This window comes from Centruroides vittatus, unplaced genomic scaffold, assembly GCF_030686945.1.
Source record: "Centruroides vittatus isolate TY-2023 unplaced genomic scaffold, ASM3068694v2 contig_345, whole genome shotgun sequence".
Lineage (NCBI taxonomy): Eukaryota > Metazoa > Arthropoda > Arachnida > Scorpiones > Buthidae > Centruroides > Centruroides vittatus.
Genome location: NW_027122170.1, coordinates 4,072,499 through 4,091,338, shown reverse-complemented (window position 1 = coordinate 4,091,338; position 18,840 = coordinate 4,072,499). Strand labels below are relative to the sequence as shown.

At 33.9% G+C, this 18,840-nt stretch overlaps 1 protein-coding gene across 1 annotated transcript in view; it reads left to right on the top strand.

The window, feature by feature from the left end:
- The window catches only part of LOC136974184 (transcription initiation factor TFIID subunit 1-like), an 81,154-nt gene that overhangs the window by 31,661 nt on the left and 30,653 nt on the right, over positions 1-18,840 (top strand). The window contains exons 9-15 of the mRNA XM_067268988.1: positions 1,582-1,626; positions 2,699-2,806; positions 3,426-3,599; positions 5,574-5,747; positions 14,620-14,810; positions 14,901-15,015; positions 15,198-15,339. Of these exons, the coding sequence (XP_067125089.1) occupies positions 1,582-1,626; positions 2,699-2,806; positions 3,426-3,599; positions 5,574-5,747; positions 14,620-14,810; positions 14,901-15,015; positions 15,198-15,339 (949 nt within the window). The remainder of the gene's footprint in view (positions 1-1,581; positions 1,627-2,698; positions 2,807-3,425; positions 3,600-5,573; positions 5,748-14,619; positions 14,811-14,900; positions 15,016-15,197; positions 15,340-18,840) is intronic.

The window sequence follows — 18,840 nt, the reverse complement described above, 5'->3', positions numbered from 1 at the left end:
GGCTTCCATGTGTCGTTCACGTTGTATTTCAGGTCGGAAATCACTATTACATATCCTTGGTTATGACAAATTTAACACATTTAAAACACATTTGCACACTTTAAATGCACATTTGAACCACACATAAACCCTTTACAAAATTTTTAACTTCACTTACACAATGTTAACAAACCTTTAATACACTTTTATGACATTTAACATTCATTAAACACATTAAGGACATGTTTAACATGTTAATTACCATTCACAAACTTTCCTCCTCGATAACTTTAGACTTTGAGTAAATTGTACAAACTTTAAAAAAACACAGACACTTTAAAAAAATTAACAACGTTCATAATCCGTCTACGTCATAACCAAAATTTGAAATTCACATTATTCCTCATGTTTCCTGAATGGAATTTTTTGATGGATATTTGCATATGAAGGCATCATTACTATCAACGCCATCTACATTTCTTTTCTAAAAACACTTGCCATCGAGGTTACCGGAAGCGCCGCCATTTTGTATACCTAGGCTCACATTAACCAAATATTCTAGTTTGTAGCTTCTATCCTCGATTGTTGTCTCTTTCCCATTTCTAGAATCTTTTCTTGTCTTCGTTTCTATTTCACTCGGTTGATGATTGATGTTCTGAACTGTCCTGTAGGAAAAGAAATTGCTTAAGAGCCTAAAGGGAAGATGTAACTGTTTTCCAACTGGAAAGGAGAGTCAAACTGTGGGAGACAATGGAGAGGAAAGGTTGATCCTGATTGTAGCAAGGGACTTTCTTTAAGGCTTCGTGAACAAAATCCCGAGGCTTCAATTAATCATTAATGAAGACAGTCCCCTTTGATCCCTGATAAAAAGATATGTTAACCTCCCCAAAAGGACCAACAAGGAAATTTCATTGAGAATCATCATCAAAAGTAATCATCTTCATGAAAAAGAGGAATCAACCGAGTATGGGTACTCCTATCTTTTTCCTTTCCTTTGTCTATTTTAATTTTCCATTTCATCCCTATAGTTATAAGTTAGTTGTAAGAAAAAAATTTTTTTTTTTCTTTTTTTTTGTAATACACAGTTGTACCCGTTTAACGAAATTGTAAGACACAGGAATCTTTGTTTTGTAATGTGAGTCTACGTATCTTTTCTTTTTTGTTTGTTTGTTTTTTTTGGCAGAGCTGGGCAAACATCCTACAGTTGGCATCTGAACTTTCTTTTTTTGTTTGTTTGTGCCTTTTGTTTTCATTTTTATTAAATCAATTGTTATCTTAATTTTGTACTGTTTTAATTGCATTGTATCATCACCCTCATGGTGACTTGACATAACTGCACTTTTCACAGTATTATGTCTTAATTATATAATTTTTATAAGTTCTTCAAGCATTTTACAAATTTAAAATTTTAAGTTAGTTTGACAATCTTGCTTTGCATTCAATACTAATGAATGTACCTTAAATGAAGAAGCTTTGACTGAAAATAACTGCAAATACATGTAATAAATGTTCTAATTAAATGCTAATGTGCTTTCTTTAAATCAAAACACTTAATGAATATTAGTAAAATAAAACAATTGAAAGTATTTAAATTTATTATAGGATGTTTGGAAATTCTGGAAGAAAGAAAATATTGCTTCTTATGAAGTAAGCATTTGATTTGTATTATTCAAAACAATGATGAAATTTAGAGTTTTAACAAAATTTTAATTACAGTAGAGCATCGATTATCTGAAACAGTTCAGGACTGGGGTTGTTCGGATAACTGATTATGTATGAAAAAATATATTAACCTATCCCGTGTTGAAATTGGTTCGAATCCTGGCACGTCCTTAAGTACCTTCTCATGGTTGTGCCAGTGCTGCCAGCTACAACATTCACGCCAACAAAAATAATATTGGAGTAGCCCAAGACAGACAAATATTGAAGCGCCGCGTCACTGGCGAAAATTTAAATTTGCCGACCGGAACGCTTTCCGTTAACCGATGTTGCGGCCGATTGATATTCGGATAATTGATGCTCTACTTTAAATATAAAGATGAGATTATCTTCTACGTAATTTATTTGAATGTGGATATTTGATAGCAAAATATAAATTTAAATAAGTAAACACAAACATATATCTAAGAAAGATTGTAAAAGATTGAAAGTATTTTAATAAGAAATTCTGGATACTTCTTTTCTGAGTTTACTCAGTCACTTTAATTATATAAAATGTTTTCAAATCATTGTGAAGTAATACAAAATATTTTTTTCACAAAACTTTATGCTGGTTTTTAAGATGTTTTAAAAAATTACAAAAACTGTATTTAAAATTAATTTAATATGTATAAAATATATATATTAATGTGTAGTGTATTAAAATAAAAATTAATAATAAATATTGCATAAATTGCTAGAAAAAGTTAGGTATTTCAGGTGGAAAAATTTCCCTTGCCAGAGTGGTAAGCTACATTGGCATAGCTCTGACTATAATCAATATTAATAACAACAGTAATTATGATCTGTAAAATGGTTTCCAATGAAAAACATAGTCAAAAATTATATGTATTTTTTATTCATCTTAAATGTTCATGAAGCTCATTACATTTTCATTCTTAGAAGCAGCATATTGTTTAAATTTTATTACATTGAATATTTTGTTCGTTTATACAAATTTAACATAAAAATTCTGATCTATGAAATGTGATTAATATAAATGTTCCTAATTACATTTCAGCTCCCAATAATTCAAAAAGATTCATTTAATATTTCAAATGATGAATATTATAATCCAAAATGCATTCAAAATTATAATTTAAGATCAAATGAAGGAATCATAATTCAAGTAAGTAATCAATACAACAACTCAAAGTTGGTATACGTAATTAAGCGCTACACACAAAACCAATATCCAGCAAAAGCTATGGAAACCTACAAAAGCGAATATTTTCACCCTTGTTGAACGGTCAGATTAAAAGACCTTTAAAGTTTGACTGAAGCTGTTAAAACAAATGATTCGAAAAGAAGAATTTCTCAGGATTGGTAATTTCCATCCAAGTGACTGCAGTCGTCAATCCTGACAAGCACTAAAACCTCATAATACTGTTCACATTCAGATTAGGAATTGAAGAATTGGAGATAAAAAAAATAATTGAATAAAATATCCAAATTTCTTTTACGTTGCAAAATAATATATTGCTATTTTCTGAAACTTGTATATTGGTTTTGTTGTGATTTTTCTTGTTTCAATAATTGTTAATTTAGTAAAACATTAATGTATTGTGTTAATTGTCTTTTAATATGTTATTTATTTGACTTAAATTTTTGATATTTTTTTAACTTTTTATAATTTGCATGTATTTAACATTTGCATGTATTAAATGAAATAAAGAATATTAATTATTGTTTAAAAACAAATAATCGACAGTTTGTAACTTATTTTTATTTTATTTAAAAATATGTAGCATTCAATTCCTGCATTGGAACTGCATCCCGCTTTTTATCCTCCTAATATTACCGAGGCTGTATTGAGGAATTTTCATCGACCCGTGTTGAAGCTTTATTATCGAGGTCCTCTGTCGAAATCCAGAAGTCACGAGGTTATATTTCTGAAAAAACACATTAAGCAAGTAGCTGAAGTAAGTATATGTAATAATCTTACTTTGAATAACAAAGGGAATATTTTTTGTCAGTTAATAAACAGAGCACAGAACTGATCTCTAACATAATTTTACAAGAGAGCAAATGTTTTCATCCTTGTTAAATGGGCATCAGGCTAACTAAGCTTTTTAGTTGAGTTCAGCTGTTGAAACACTGGGATTGCCATCCCAGTGTTGAGAGTGGAGTTTTGAATGGTTGAATATTTTCTGTTGTTTATTTATTTATTGCGTAAATACAAGGCACTGTCATTAAGCTGAGTTGTTTCTCTTTTAACAATACTATTATAAGAATAAATTACAGTACTTTTGATTGCTCTGTGTGCCAGTTATTTAATTTGTTATACAGATATGCTGTTTTTGTCATATTGGTGGTTTTTGTTTTACTGAGCAACAATTGCCATCAGAAACTTTAGTGATTCTATTTTCATTACACTACTATATGCAGTTGGTTCAAAGGTAAGGGTGCCTTTCTTTGGTACAAAGATTATTTTGTACCAAAGAATCCATTACCTTTGTACAAGTAAGTACATAAATTAAGAAAAAATGAAATAAGTATTGGAAAAAGGTTTGAATATGATAAATGCACTTAACACACATTTACAGCACTTATATGGAATATCTAAAAGTGTATTCTTTATCCACAGGGTTAGTGGCTACATCTACAATCATACAGGAGAGAATATAGGTTTGTTCATAGATCTGAAGTATGTAGGAGTGACTATTTCAATACTTATTATTTTTTTATTATGTAATGATCGTTTTATTTCTGTAGTATTTATTTAATATAGGCAGTAGTATTACTATTTACGTTTTGTTAGGTTTTTTGTTTGATTATGTATTTTTTGTCTGTAATTTAGTGAATTTTTTCAATACATGTTTATGTTTATTTTATATACATCTGATTTTAGTGACTGTTACATTACATTATAAATAATACACTTCATCTAATGGACAATATGCTAAGTGATCATAAATTATTGGAACATTTTTGGGTAAAACCAAAGAACAACATCTGAATTCAATAGATGGAAAAGATTCTTTTATGATTTATATTTTGTGTGAATCATCTAATCCATGTACTTTAAAAAATTCATGTTCTAGTAACTTAGATACATTTGTCTCTTTAGTGGATCTGTTGTTAGACAAGATTCTAAAAAAGGTTTAGGAGTTGAAGGCATATTTTCTACTTTTCGAAAAACATCATGTTCTTGCTATTGTATATAAAACACTTTGACCAGAATCTAGTTTAACTAATAATAAAATATCTTGAAATATTTTATTTATAATATAATGTTTCCATAGTTCTTTACCTAAAACTAATTCTAAAATTATAATTTCTAAAGACAAGATATCACTTTTTGGTCCTGATGGTAAAGGATATGGAAATGAATAACCACTTTTGCCTGGAACATCACCCATTAATGTTTCAGGAGCAGAATATTTAGGTAAACCTGTCGAAACTGACACACAAGCACAACATTCAGTCATATAATATAAACCATAATTTGCTAATTTTATGTTATTCTCACTATCAAGTAAAATGCAATTAGGAGAAAGACATCAATGAATTAGATCACTTTTGTGAAGAAATTCTAAAGCATCTAAAGTCTCAAAGGTTAATAATGCTAAATCTGATATATTTTCTTCTTGTTTTTGTATTATTTTTCAAATAATAATCACTTACAATCATTAGTCATTCGTGTTTTCCTCTAATAACATCAAAATATTTACAAAGACGATCATGATTAAGAGTTTTTAATTTTTGAAAATGACCAAGCATTTGAATAGAATTGGGAGTTAATGGCAGACCATTTATTCCACAAATATCAACAGAATGTGGTGTAGTAAAAAATGTTCGTGAACCTAATAAAGCTTCTCCTAAATTTTTCATTTCCTTCTCCTCGAAAATCGTTAAGCTATATTATTAATATTAGTTGCTTAATTTATTTTTAGATGAGAGAGAGAGAACGTGAAGCATCGGGTGGTGGAGACATGTTCTTTATGAGAACAATTAACGATCTTTCCAGTAAAGATGGGGAACTTATTTTTGCAGAATATTCGGAAGAGTTTCCTCCATTAATGATGAATATTGGAATGGCTACAAAAATTAAAAATTATTATAGGAGGGTATGTATTTTTGTTTTATCAATTTATGAAAAAAAATAAAAGATTTTAAGTAGGATTCCATATTTGAATTTTCAAAATACCAATCATTTGCGTCTAGATTGAACTTGTTTATTGAAGAGAGTCTAGATTGGGACTTATTTAATGAGCGGATTAAATATTTTGCTTGATAAATATACTATAAATACTACAATGGCTATGTGCAGTCAGAGTGACTTTGAGTGTTTCCTCGCAAAATACTTGAAAAAAATAAAATGATACGCAAACAATGTTAAATAAACCAAAAATTATGATTTAAAACAAACACTTTCATTCCTTATTATAGAAGTTTTTTAAGCTTACACAAATTTAGATAGAATATATTTAATAATAAACAAATATCAAGCAATGGGATCGGTTATTGTATACGTTAAAAACAATAATCTTTAAAAAATTGTAAATTTTTTAAAAATAAACGAGTTTTAAAAAACAACTCTTTTTTATCCGATTTCGAAATGAGCGAAGAACTGAGATGGACACCTTAAAAATTAACAAATATTTCTTACTTTATTGTTCATTATCCATACGTTATTATCCAAATTATTCAAATGCATTTCACAAAATCGTTTGCCTCTTCAGTGGATAATACACCTTTACAACACTGTTACATTTATATTCTATCAAACTATCCCAGCATGCATCTACAGATAAACCTGTATTCAAATTGATGACATTTGCATAACTTTTGATGCAATAATGTTCAACTAATGTTCAAATATTGTAACAAGACGCATTGTCTCGTTACAATATTTTCTATTTTATACAATATTTTAATATTATTTCTATTTATGATAAAATTCTTATTTTTACAATGTTGATGCCACGAAGATTCGGTTCTTTTTAATCGAATTGCCGCTTCATGCTCTTGTGGGGAACGTCACTCTCCACATCTTAACAGTCATAACGAACCCCAGGTGGTAAGAGTTATTACTTCCTGGAACGGGACCGGACTCACCCTGTGGGACCTTTTGGACAGCCAGTTGCCTTTTGTTAGCCACATCGTCGAGTCATGTAACTGTTACGCGAGCAGAAAATAAACGTAGTTTTGTTACTGTTCGTCTCATTCGTTTTTAATCGCGCGGAGTGACGAGAAGCAAAAGTAATAGCAGTAAAAACTCTACATTGGTGACCCGAACCCGGACTAATAACGTAATTCAACTAAGAAAACTACCGAATCCACCCATTGGAACCTTCATCAGGTACGTCGTTCTTCCTTGTTCACGACTTCAATCGTCAGATCATGGCCGAGATTGGAGCAGTAAAAATCCCTCCGTACAACTTTTCCGACCCAGCCTTATGGTTCCACATGTGCGAAAGCACATTTGCTCTAGGATCTCCAAAGCCGATCACGGAAAGTGCCACAAAGTTCAACTACGTAGTGGCTCATTTACCACCGGAAGTCGCATCAACGGTTAGAGACATTATTATTTCTCCGGACCGTACAGACCCGTACGGTCACATAAAGGTAGAACTTATTAAACGATCCGGCGAATTGTCTCAACAAGAGTTACGAAAACTATTGGCCGGAGAACAGCTAGGAGACCGCAAACCTTCCGAACTACTACGTGTTCTAAAGCGTCGGGCGGAAAATTTTCAAATCCCGGACGCAGTTATACTAGAGTTATTCATACAACACCTTCCGACTTCCGTCCAATCTATCCTAGCCGCCATTACCCCACTCGACGTAGACAAAGCAGCGGAAGTAGCGGACCGCGTGGTGGAAGTAACCCCTGCAACGATAGCTTCAGTGTCGCAACCTGAGAAGCCCGATACCTTAACCAACAAAATACTAGTCGAAATAGATAAACTTAACAAGCGAATCGATAAACTAACGCAGGCACGTCAGGATCGCAGCGACCATTTTTCTCGACGCTCCCGCAGTAGTTCAGGACATCGCAACAATTCCACTCACCGCAGTATTAACAACTACTGCTGGTACCACAACTGTTTTGGCGCAAAGGCACAAAAATGTACTCCGCCGTGTAGTTTTCCAACAAACGAGAGCGGCGAAGCGTAGAGGTGACATGCACTTTGCCGGAGCAATCTCGTCGCCTGTTCATCCTAGACAAGAGAACGAACGTAAACTTTCTCGTCGACACAGGTTCCGACGTATCAATATTTCCAGCCTCCTCGTCACAAAAGAAGCGCGCATCTCAAATGACCTTGATGGCAGCAAACACAACTGCAATTCATGTCTACGACCAACGAACACTCACTCTCGATTTTGGGTTAAAGAAAATTTTTCGTTGGAAATTCCTTATTGGCAACGTGTCAACAGCAATAATAGGCGCAGATTTCTTGTATCACTTCCATTTGGTACCGAATCTTAGACGCAAATGTCTCACAGACGTTCAGACAAAGGTGAACTCTCCAGGCAAATTATTAGAAACCTCCATCCACTCTATCAAGATAACGACCAACGACTCCATATATCATAAGATATTGGAAGAATTTCCTGAGATCACCAGACCTCCACGTCCTAACCAACCCGTAAAACACAACGTTGTACATCACATAGAAACTGTTGGTCAGCCCGTAACTGCGAAACCACGTCGCCTAGCACCCGATAGGCTTAAAATCGCTAAGGCCGAATTCGATAAGATGATAGCTCTCGGCCATATGCGAACATCAAAAAGCAATTACGCATCACCACTCCACATGGTCACCAAGAAAAACAGTTCGGATTGGCGACCCGTGGGAGATTATCGTGCTCTAAACGCACAAACCATAAAGGACAGATACGGCGTTCCAAACATCGCAGATTTCACATCGGAACTGCACGGAACACAAATCTTCTCTCACATAGACTTAATCAAGGCCTATCATCAAATACCCATCTACCCACCGCACGTGCACAAAACAGCTATAACGACACCGTTTGGTCTCTTCGAGAGTACCAGGATGCAATTCGGATTATGCAACGCATCTGCAACATTTCAACGGTTCATCGACGAAGTAACCATAGGACTCCCCTTTGCATATGCTTTCGTCGATGATATATTAATAGCGTCACGCTCCCAGGAAGAACACATCTCGCATCTTCACGCCTTATTCCAACGCCTCCAAGAATATGGGTTAACCATAAATCCGTCGAAATGCACCTTCGGCGTACCATTAATCGAATTTCTCGGATTCAAGGTCTCGGGAAAGGGTCTGGAACCACTCCCTGATAGAGTCAGAGCCATCCGAGAATTTCCCAAACCTTCGTCTCTCACTCAACTTAGACGATTCTTAGGCATAATAAATTTCTACAGGAGATGCATCCCTCGAGCGGCACACACCCTCGCCCCGCTAGTGCAGCTACTAGAAGGAAAAAAGAACGGGAAACGTACGTCACTCACTCGGAAAGCAGAATCACGATCTCTGCAATGGTCAGAAGCGGAAGAACAATCCTTCGTATCAGCTAAGGAAGCACTGTCCAAAGCCACACTTCTCCACCATCCACTACCCGGAGCTAAACTATGCATATGGGTAGACGCGTCAGACGTAGCGGTTGGAGGAGCACTGATGCAATACAACAGGAAATGGGAACCCATCGCCTTTATCTCAGCGAAACTGGCACCAAATCAACACAACTGGTCAGCTTACGACAGAGAACTATTGGCAATATACACATCAATAAAACAATTTCGCCACATGCTAGAAGGCCGTGAATTCACGATCTACACGGATCAAAAACCGCTCATATATGCCTTCAAACAAAAACCAGATAAATGTTCACCACGACAAATGCGGCATCTCGATTTTATATCCCAATTCTCTACGGATATACGTCATATTCCGGGCACAGCTAACACAATAGCAGACGCTCTCTCCCGCATCGAGATAGATTCGATCACCTCTGCTTCTCCTCTAGACTTCCGAGAGCTAGCCACAACGCAAGCTACAGATTCGGAACTTCATCAATTGTTAAAGGATCCTATGTCGCTCAAATTAGAGCTGAAATCCTTTCCACCTAACGAAATCGACCTATACTGTGACACATCATCCGGAACACCTCGCCCCTTCGTGCCACATAATCTCCGACGAACCATTTTCGACCATCTACATGGACTTTCTCATCCAGGAGCAACAGCAACCACTAAGCTAATTTCGAGCCGTTATGTTTGGCCGGGCATGCGGAAGGACATCCGTCAGTGGGCACGACATTGCATCCCCTGCCAGAAATCGAAAATTCACCGCCACGCCTGGACACCAATAGGAAAGTTTACACTTCCGGAAGCAAGATTTTCCCATCTTCACATGGATCTGATAGGACCACTTCCGCCAGCTGACGGGAAACACTACTGCCTTACAGTGATCGACCGTTTCACCAGATGGCCAGAGGTCATCCCAATTGCCGACATATCTGCTGAGACGGTATGCCGAGCCTTTTTCTCAGGTTGGATCGCAAGATTCGGATGCCCTACTACTATCACCACCGATCACGGACGTCAGTTCGAATCGAACCTCTTCCGAGAACTGACCAGACTTCTCGGCACCAATCGCATCCATTCGGCAGCATACCATCCCCGATCAAACGGTTTAATAGAACGATTACATAGACACCTGAAGGCATCGCTAATGGCACACGAATCCTCCAAATGGACCGACGCCCTTCCGGTAGTCCTCCTGGGAATTCGTTCAGCACTTAAAGCCGATATAGGCGCAACAGTAGCTGAACTGTTATATGGTACCCCGTTAAAATTACCAGCTGACATCATTAGCCCCGACACCCCACAAATTTCTTGCGAATTTTTTGTCAGTCAACTAAAAACCCACATGGCCAATCTGAAACCGTTAGCAACTTCCGCTCATTCCACAGAGAAAATTTTCATTCATCCAGAACTAAAAGAGTGTACACATATTTTCTTAAGATTCGACGCAAACCGACCTCCTCTTCGTCAACCTTACTCAGGCCCATACAAAGTGCTAGAAAAACACGACAAAACACTAGTAATTGACATCCAAGGTCGCAAATCCACCGTCTCAATTGACAGAGTAAAACCAGCGTATATCTTACAAGACGAACCACTTCAGAAATCTAGTATAAAACCCGTCCAATCAAGACCATCACAGACACCATCTTTATCTGCAACAGCGAATAACAAAAAACTGGAAATGACCTCCAAAAAAGATCAAACCGTTACCACGAGATCAGGCCGTCATGTTCATTTTCCTAAAAGACTAGTCACCATAATGTAACGTTAAGCGATTCGTTCGACATCAGTTCTATCGCTCGTCCCTCACTGGGGGATACTCTGTGGGGAACGTCACTCTCCACATCTTAACAGTCGTAACGAACCCCAGGTGGTAAGAGTTATTACTTCCTGGAACGGGACCGGACTCACCCTGTGGGACCTTTTGGACAGCCAGTTGCCTTTTGTTAGCCACATCGTCGAGTCATGTAACTGTTACGCGAGCAGAAAATAAACGTAGTTTTGTTACTGTTCGTCTCATTCGTTTTTAATCGCGCGGAGTGACGAGAAGCAAAAGTAATAGCAGTAAAAACACTACACTCTTTAATACGTTGTTCAAGCTGTCTTCCTGTTTCGCCGACATAGATTTTACCTTCTGGACATGTACATATTAGTTTGTAGACGACTCCTGCTATTTTCAAAGGGTCCCTTGAATGTCCTACCATTCCTTTATTCACCACATAAATACTTTTGCTTAATCTATTTTTCTGTTCGCCCACTAAGTTGACAGAACAATTTTTAAAGTTATTTTTATATTTTTCAAAAAATTTTTTAATATATGGAATTTTAATGTATAGATTATTACTTTTCTCTTTCTTTACATTATATCTACTTATGGTATAACAATTGTACCACTTACGTATTACTTGTTGCGGATAATCGTTAAGCAAATATTTTTTAAACAGGTTTTCAGTTTCAAGTTCTATATGCTTCTGCAATGTTGTTCTATTAAAAATTTTTCTTAGTTTCATCAGAAAAACGTTTCTTTTTATACCTAAAGAACAGTACAATTTATAGTTGATTACTTTATCATTATTACAACTCTTTGTATACTTACGAAATAATAGTGTTTTTTCTTGTCGTGTGATTGTAACATCTAAATAGTTAATTTCATTATTTCTCTTCTTCGTAGGTGAATCTAATATCATTGTTTAAACTGTTTGCATAAGTTTCAATGTTTTTGGCTGTGGTAATATTGGAATCATACAGGATCAATATGTCGTCTACATACCTGGCATAAAAGGAAATACCTTGGGACTGGAAAATCTTTTGATCTAGTGATGTCATGCATATATCTGCAATCTTCGGGCCTATAACGGACCCCATTGCTATCCCATCTTTTTGTTGATAAAAGTCTGTAGAAACTGAAAAATAGTTGTTTTTAAAAGCAAATTGTATAAATTCTAAAATGTAATTAGGTAAACTATAATTACTTAAACATTCTGAAACAAAATTCCACTTAATTGATGGGTACATTGATTTCACATCCAGACTCATAAGTCTAAAGGATTCCTTACTTTGACCATATAACAGATGCAAGATTAGCTGATCTGTATTTTTTATACTGTATCTAGAATCTGGTATACACTGTAAATAATTTTTTATATAATGTTCTAAATTATATAATATAGAATATTTAAAATCCACAAGAGGTCTATAAACATTTCCTACTTTATGAGTTTTAAGTCTAATATTAAGTTGCGGTATACGTATCTTGTTAAAATCCTTAATAAACCCTTTGAAAATAGCAGGAGTCGTCTGCAAACTAATATGTATATGTCCAGAAGGTAAAATCTATGTCGGCGAAACAGGAAGACAGCTTGAACAACGTATTAAAGAGTATGAAGCGGCAATTCGATTAAAAAGAACCGAATCCCTGTGGCATCAACATTGTAAAAATAAGAATTGTATCATAAATAGAAATAATATTAAAATATTGTATAAAATAGAAAATATTGTAACGAGACGCATCGTTGAACATTATTGCATCAAAAGTTATGCAAATGTCATCAATTTGAATACTGGTTTATCTGTAGATGCATGCTGGGATAGTTTGATAGAATATAAATGTAACAGTGTTGTAAAGGTGTAATATCCACTGAAGAGGCAAACGATTTTGTGAAATGCATTTGGATAATTTGGATAATAACGTATGGATAATGAACAATAAAGTAAGAAATATTTGTTAATTTTTAAGGTGTCCATCTCAGTTCTTCGCTCATTTCGAAATCGGATAAAAAAGAGTTGTTTTTTAAAACTCGTTTATTTTTAAAAAATTTACAATTTTTTAAAGATTATTGTTTTTAGAATATATTTGTTCAAATATTAATGTAGTGTGGGATCACCGGGAGGTAGACGGAGTCGTACCTTCTTTTTCCCCGGTTAACAGGTCGGCAAAACCAGCCCACAGTCAAGGATGGCAGTTCCGGTCAGGAATTAATTGGTTAGTTATTGTTTGTTTGGTCGAGTGGAAGAAGTTAGCGAATTCGTCGATAAGGCAGTAGCGATACTCGAATAAATAACACCATTGTAACCAATAAACAAGATTTATTTGGACAGAAATAAACAAATACAGGATTAATATTGATATCTATAGTTTTGCGTGAGCCTACTGCAGGGAGGAACCACCAAGAGAGAGTTTACAAAAATTGGTCGTCATACCTTGTCTTGGCTATTATTTCTTTCGTCGGATATCGTCTGGCCGGAGAGGATCGTTGGAGGAGTCGGCGGAGCTTTTTTCAAGGTGGGCACTTAAGCCAAGATTGATCAGACGACTCCATTAATTGTTCATTGTCTCCCTTTTATATTTTCAGTCGTGTGACTGGTTATCGCCAATAGTGATTATCGATGATTAAGATTTTGTGACTCAGGTTTAAATCCGCTGAGAAAGGAAAACGAATTTTGGCGGAGGAAGGATGAACGTCCGTTTTTGGTTGATTTAAAGTTTGATATGAATTTCCATCGGGGGGGTGGTTAAGGGACTGTTGGTCTCGATGTTAAGGGGGTTGCTCGGTCCGGTCCCTCACAGTAGTAATGTAATGAAAAAAAAATTACAGAAATTAGAGTTAAAAAATATAAAGTTGAATTAATTACTGTAGTTAACTTAATGATGCTATGAAAATATCTTTTTGACAGTGGGTTCATTTGTGGAATATGAACATTTTTGATCTTCTGGGTTAGAAAGATTCAAGGTTTTCTAAACTATTACTCACTGTTAAAGGTATATTGTTTACTTTCATAAATAATATAACCAATTGAATAAAGCAAATTAAAATTATCACATTAAATACAATGTTAAAAGTAGATTATTTCAACCAGCTCATTAAAAAGAATTTGAAAAGAAAATATTTGTTATAAGAAAAGAAATTTATACAATTCAATACTTAGTAATGCCTTTAGAATAGAAATAAAGTTGTATGTTGGAGTATTAATTTGATTGTAAGCTTTGATAGTAAATCTGTTTCCAACCTTGACAGTACAAACTTTGTTGTTGGGTTCTTCTCTGAATATTGCATTTATATTCTTGTAATTTAGTTTGTACTGCTCATCAAGTTGCTCTGATGTAAAATATATTATCGAGCTGGTTGTTAAGAGGATTTCAGTTAAATTGAACATTGCATAAGGATTTCTCTGGACTTTTTTGAAGGCATGATGAAACAAAAGATGGAAACTCATTAGTATTTAACAACAGACAAACAATTTTCTAATAATAATGACATAAACATTTGGCAAACCTGGATTCTAATAATTTATATGTATTACCTTATTACTTTTACTATTTACTATTACTATTACTATTTACTTAATTCACTAGACAGATGTTAGTAATTATAATTTGGTTATATATAATTGTAATTACATTTGAAATGTTTCTTTAGAGACCAGGGAAAGAAATAGCTCCAACATTTAAGTATGGAGAACCAGTGCAATTTATTCATACGTCACCATTCCTAGGTCATTTGAAACAAGGACAGAGTTTGCAAGCATTTGAAAATAATTTATTTCGTGCCCCACTTTATGAACACCAAATGCCAAATACAGACTTCCTAATTATAAGAACTCGACAAGGGTTTGCAGAACTATTTTAAAAATGCCAAAATTTCATTAAAATTTGTTTTAATCTATTTCCTTTCATTTTTAAATCTTTCTTATATTTTAGTTATTATATTCGGGAAGTAGACACCATATATGTAGTGGGACAAGAATTACCATTGATGGAAGTTCCTGGTCCAAAATCTAAGAATTCATATCTTTTTACAAAAGAATTTTTGCAGGTAATTTTTCTAAAGATAGATTCAAACTTTTTAAAAAATTCTTACATTTTCCACAAAAGAAATTAAATCTTAAGAATGAAATTTTATCATTTTAACTTTGTTTTCCCATTACAGATAACTTAAGTAATATACATATTTAATAATTATAAAATTTATAAGTGAATAATTGTATTAAATTTCAGGTTTTTATTTATCGGCTTTTCAAAATGAGTACGGATCATCCACCCCGATGCAAACTTGAAGATATTAAAAGAGCTTTTCCATGTTATTCTGAAAGTAGTATTAGGAAACGGCTGAACCATTGTGCTGAATTTAAAAGAACAGGTATTAACTTTATTATACCACTTATATTAATTAATTTATATATCCTCAAGGTTTGTTCTGGAAAATTTTAAAAAATCGTCAATTATTTTGCCAGTTTTAAATTTTTTTTCGCTACTTCAAATTATTTATCACGCCAGTTTAACTTACTAATTAATGCAAGTTCTGGTGGTCTTATAAATTTGGAGCCTGGAAAGCAAAAGTAACATGTTAAGCTGTCACTTATACATGGTCAGAATTATTCAAAAATGATTCCTAACTCATTTGATAACAATGTTTAAACAGAATTTCAAAATGTTTTCTCAAAATTTTTGTTTGCCTACCGAAAAAAGATTATAGTGAAAAAAATGTAATCACAAAAAATTCCCCATATTTTCTTGGTCGGTTGAAAAAAATTCCCAATCTGGAAACTGGGCGACATTGCACAAAAACTACCTTTGGTTCTCAATGTCGCTTCCTACTTTCCTGCCTGAACTTGCTTCATGACATCATGCAATTGCTAGATGTGTGGGTACACAGAACTCCTATCACATAGGAGCTAGATATTCTGCTGTTTTTCCTGAAGTGTGCAATGTGATTTGATTTTCATTCTGAATTTTGAAATAAGTAGACTAGGATTTTCATCACCACTTTAATAAAAATATTGCCAAGTGGCAATTTTGCACTGTACAGTGCTACTCCTGATTCTTATGCATTTAAAAATTTTGATATATATATATATATATAAATATTTTGCTTATTGTTGTTTTTCATCAGTTTTCTCATAGTATCTGATACATTATTATTCTTTAGTTTTCTGTTAGTTATAGCAGATCCAGTGAGCATCACCTTTTTTTTCATGTTACTCTATCTTGCACTCTTGTCTTTAGCTCCTTATAATTACGCTTCTTTATGTCATCCACCATTTTAATTCTCCTTCTCACTCATTTCTATCTGCTTGCAACCATTCCTTCCATAATGTCATTCAATAAGTCTTCCTCTCAAATCATGTGTCCCATCCAATTAACTTTTTGCTTTTTTATTGTCTTGTGACAATTGAATGTTGATATACAATGCTGACAAAAGCAATATAGGCTACAAAGTGTAATACCAAAACACAAATAGTGAACAGATACAATTAATACATTTTATTCACACAGAACAAAACAAATGTCACTACTTCAAATTAAATTTGTGTTGGGGAATTTTTTTTGCCAATATGAATAAACTCATCTGTGATTTGTGTTTCTGAAATATAGTGAATTTACCTTTGTGGAGATCTGCAAAGATCTGTGGTGTTAAAAATCGCACGTGGTTAGTGATTCGGATTACCACAAGGAGAGAGAAGCAAGACAGTCACTTAAAACTAATCTTTATGTACAAAATTATGTACACAGATATACACATTATCCAGTACACACTAGAAGACACAGCATGTGGTGGTTTACAAAGAGTCCTTTGGCGAAGAGTAAATTAGAAAAAAAAAAATTCCAACAAACAAAAAAATGTCCACTCGGTGATATTGTAAAGCGGGCAACTATCTCACGTATACAAATTCTATCCCGTGTTTCACTATTTCTTTTACTGATGGAAACAGATTTCAAGATCACCGATCTCCACCACAACGAACTAAGAACGTTTTGACCGGGATTGTCTTGGTTTGATGATGATGATCCAGCGTCCTGGCCAGTTTGTCATTTTGTCCCGGTTACTTGGTAAAATTTTAAAAGTGCCAAATATACAAGAAGTAAAAATAGTGCAGCCTCGAGTAAAATGGCGATTTGGCAATTACCCCTCTATTATACTCACTGTTGCCAATCTAAATATTTCGTATCTAGATCTAAGTACTTTTAATGTTGTCTAGATGTTTTCCCCAAAATTTATAGCGCATGGCCTAATGAATTTAGATGTTTTGTTTTATACAGAATTTATAATAGCACGAGGGATAGCCTATGAAATCCAGATATTTTTTATTTTTATTTCATTTTTTTTAGCTATTTTGTTTCAATTAGAGTTGGCAATAGTGAAACTTACACTGGCCACGTCATTGTTATGCATGTCATATCTTAGTCAAGTTCAAATTGTCGGTCGGCATTTGCAATTATTTTTACTGTATATTAAATTCATTTGATCTTAAAATACTAAAAAGAAACCATGTTCCTACTGATAATTGAAAAAAAAGGCTGTGATCATATTGACCAAGTGAAATATGAACCTTGCTTTTCAGAATTTTCAGTAACTCATGGTGGAAATTCAAACATTAAAAATCACTTGAAATGTGCAAAACATAAGGCAAGCAATAGGAACTTCCTCAAATGTATTGTCATATTTTAAATGTACCAATTTAAGTGACAAAGAATTTTTAAAAAGTTTGCACTAGTGATAAATATTAACAACTTAATAACTGAACGTAGCATATTATTATTAGCACGTTAACTGCCACCTGTAATATGATATTTTCCGTTTTTTCAGGCCACAACGAGAAAATTTGATATTTAATATTTTATTATGATATAAATAGAAGGGTCATTATATAACAGTCGGTAGGGTGAAGATAAAAAAAACATATCAATGATGACTGGCCTTCGTATGGCCTGAAACCAGAGACTATAAGACCACAAAATATTTAATATTAATTACTTTATATGTAAGAAAAGAGAATAATTAAACTAGTTTTCGATATTTTTTCCATTTTTTAACTATTCACTATTAAAAAAACACTATTAGATATAAAATAGCTTTCTATTTAAAAAAAAAACTACGACAGCCGGTCGTCGGACCACTTTGTGAGGCCATACGACGGCTGGCAGTCGGACCAACTTTATAGACGTCCGTGAGAGGCCACCACTAGGATGTAAAACAACGTCTTACGAAGCCAGGATAATTTAACCTTGAGTGAAACTACATTGGTTATAGCGACGACGGGCGGTCGGATGGCTCTGTACGGCCCTAATTAGTATGACCGCCGGCGTGTCGGATGGCAGTTAACGTGTTAAAAATTGCTTTTAACTTATTGTTTTTGTTAACAACTACTTTATTTAGCCTTTTCAATCATAGATACTTATCCTAGTAGGCTTAATTTTCTGTTGTGAGTATTTTCTCAAAATTGTCCTGATTTTGAGAAAAAAATATTATGGTAAGCCTATGTTAAGTATATCAAACATCACAAAGCCTGATATATACAATCGCCTTAAATAATTGGGCTATAACTCTGCTAATTAATTAGCAGAGTTATAGCTCGATTATTTAAGGTAATTGTTTGGTTATGGTTCTTACGTTTATCTGAATTCTTTCAGAAATTTTTGGGATATTTTCACAATTATATAGTTTTATTGAAATATAAAAATATTACTTAACTATTCAAAATTTTCAATTAAAGCATCTTACAGTATATTACCAGTTAAATTCTTTTTATATTTTTTTAAATGTTTATTGCATTCTTTCATGAGGCATCTTCAGAAAGTAAAGATACAAGGTGAGTAGAAATCCAAGGAAAATTCATTTTTATTTTATTTATTTTATTTT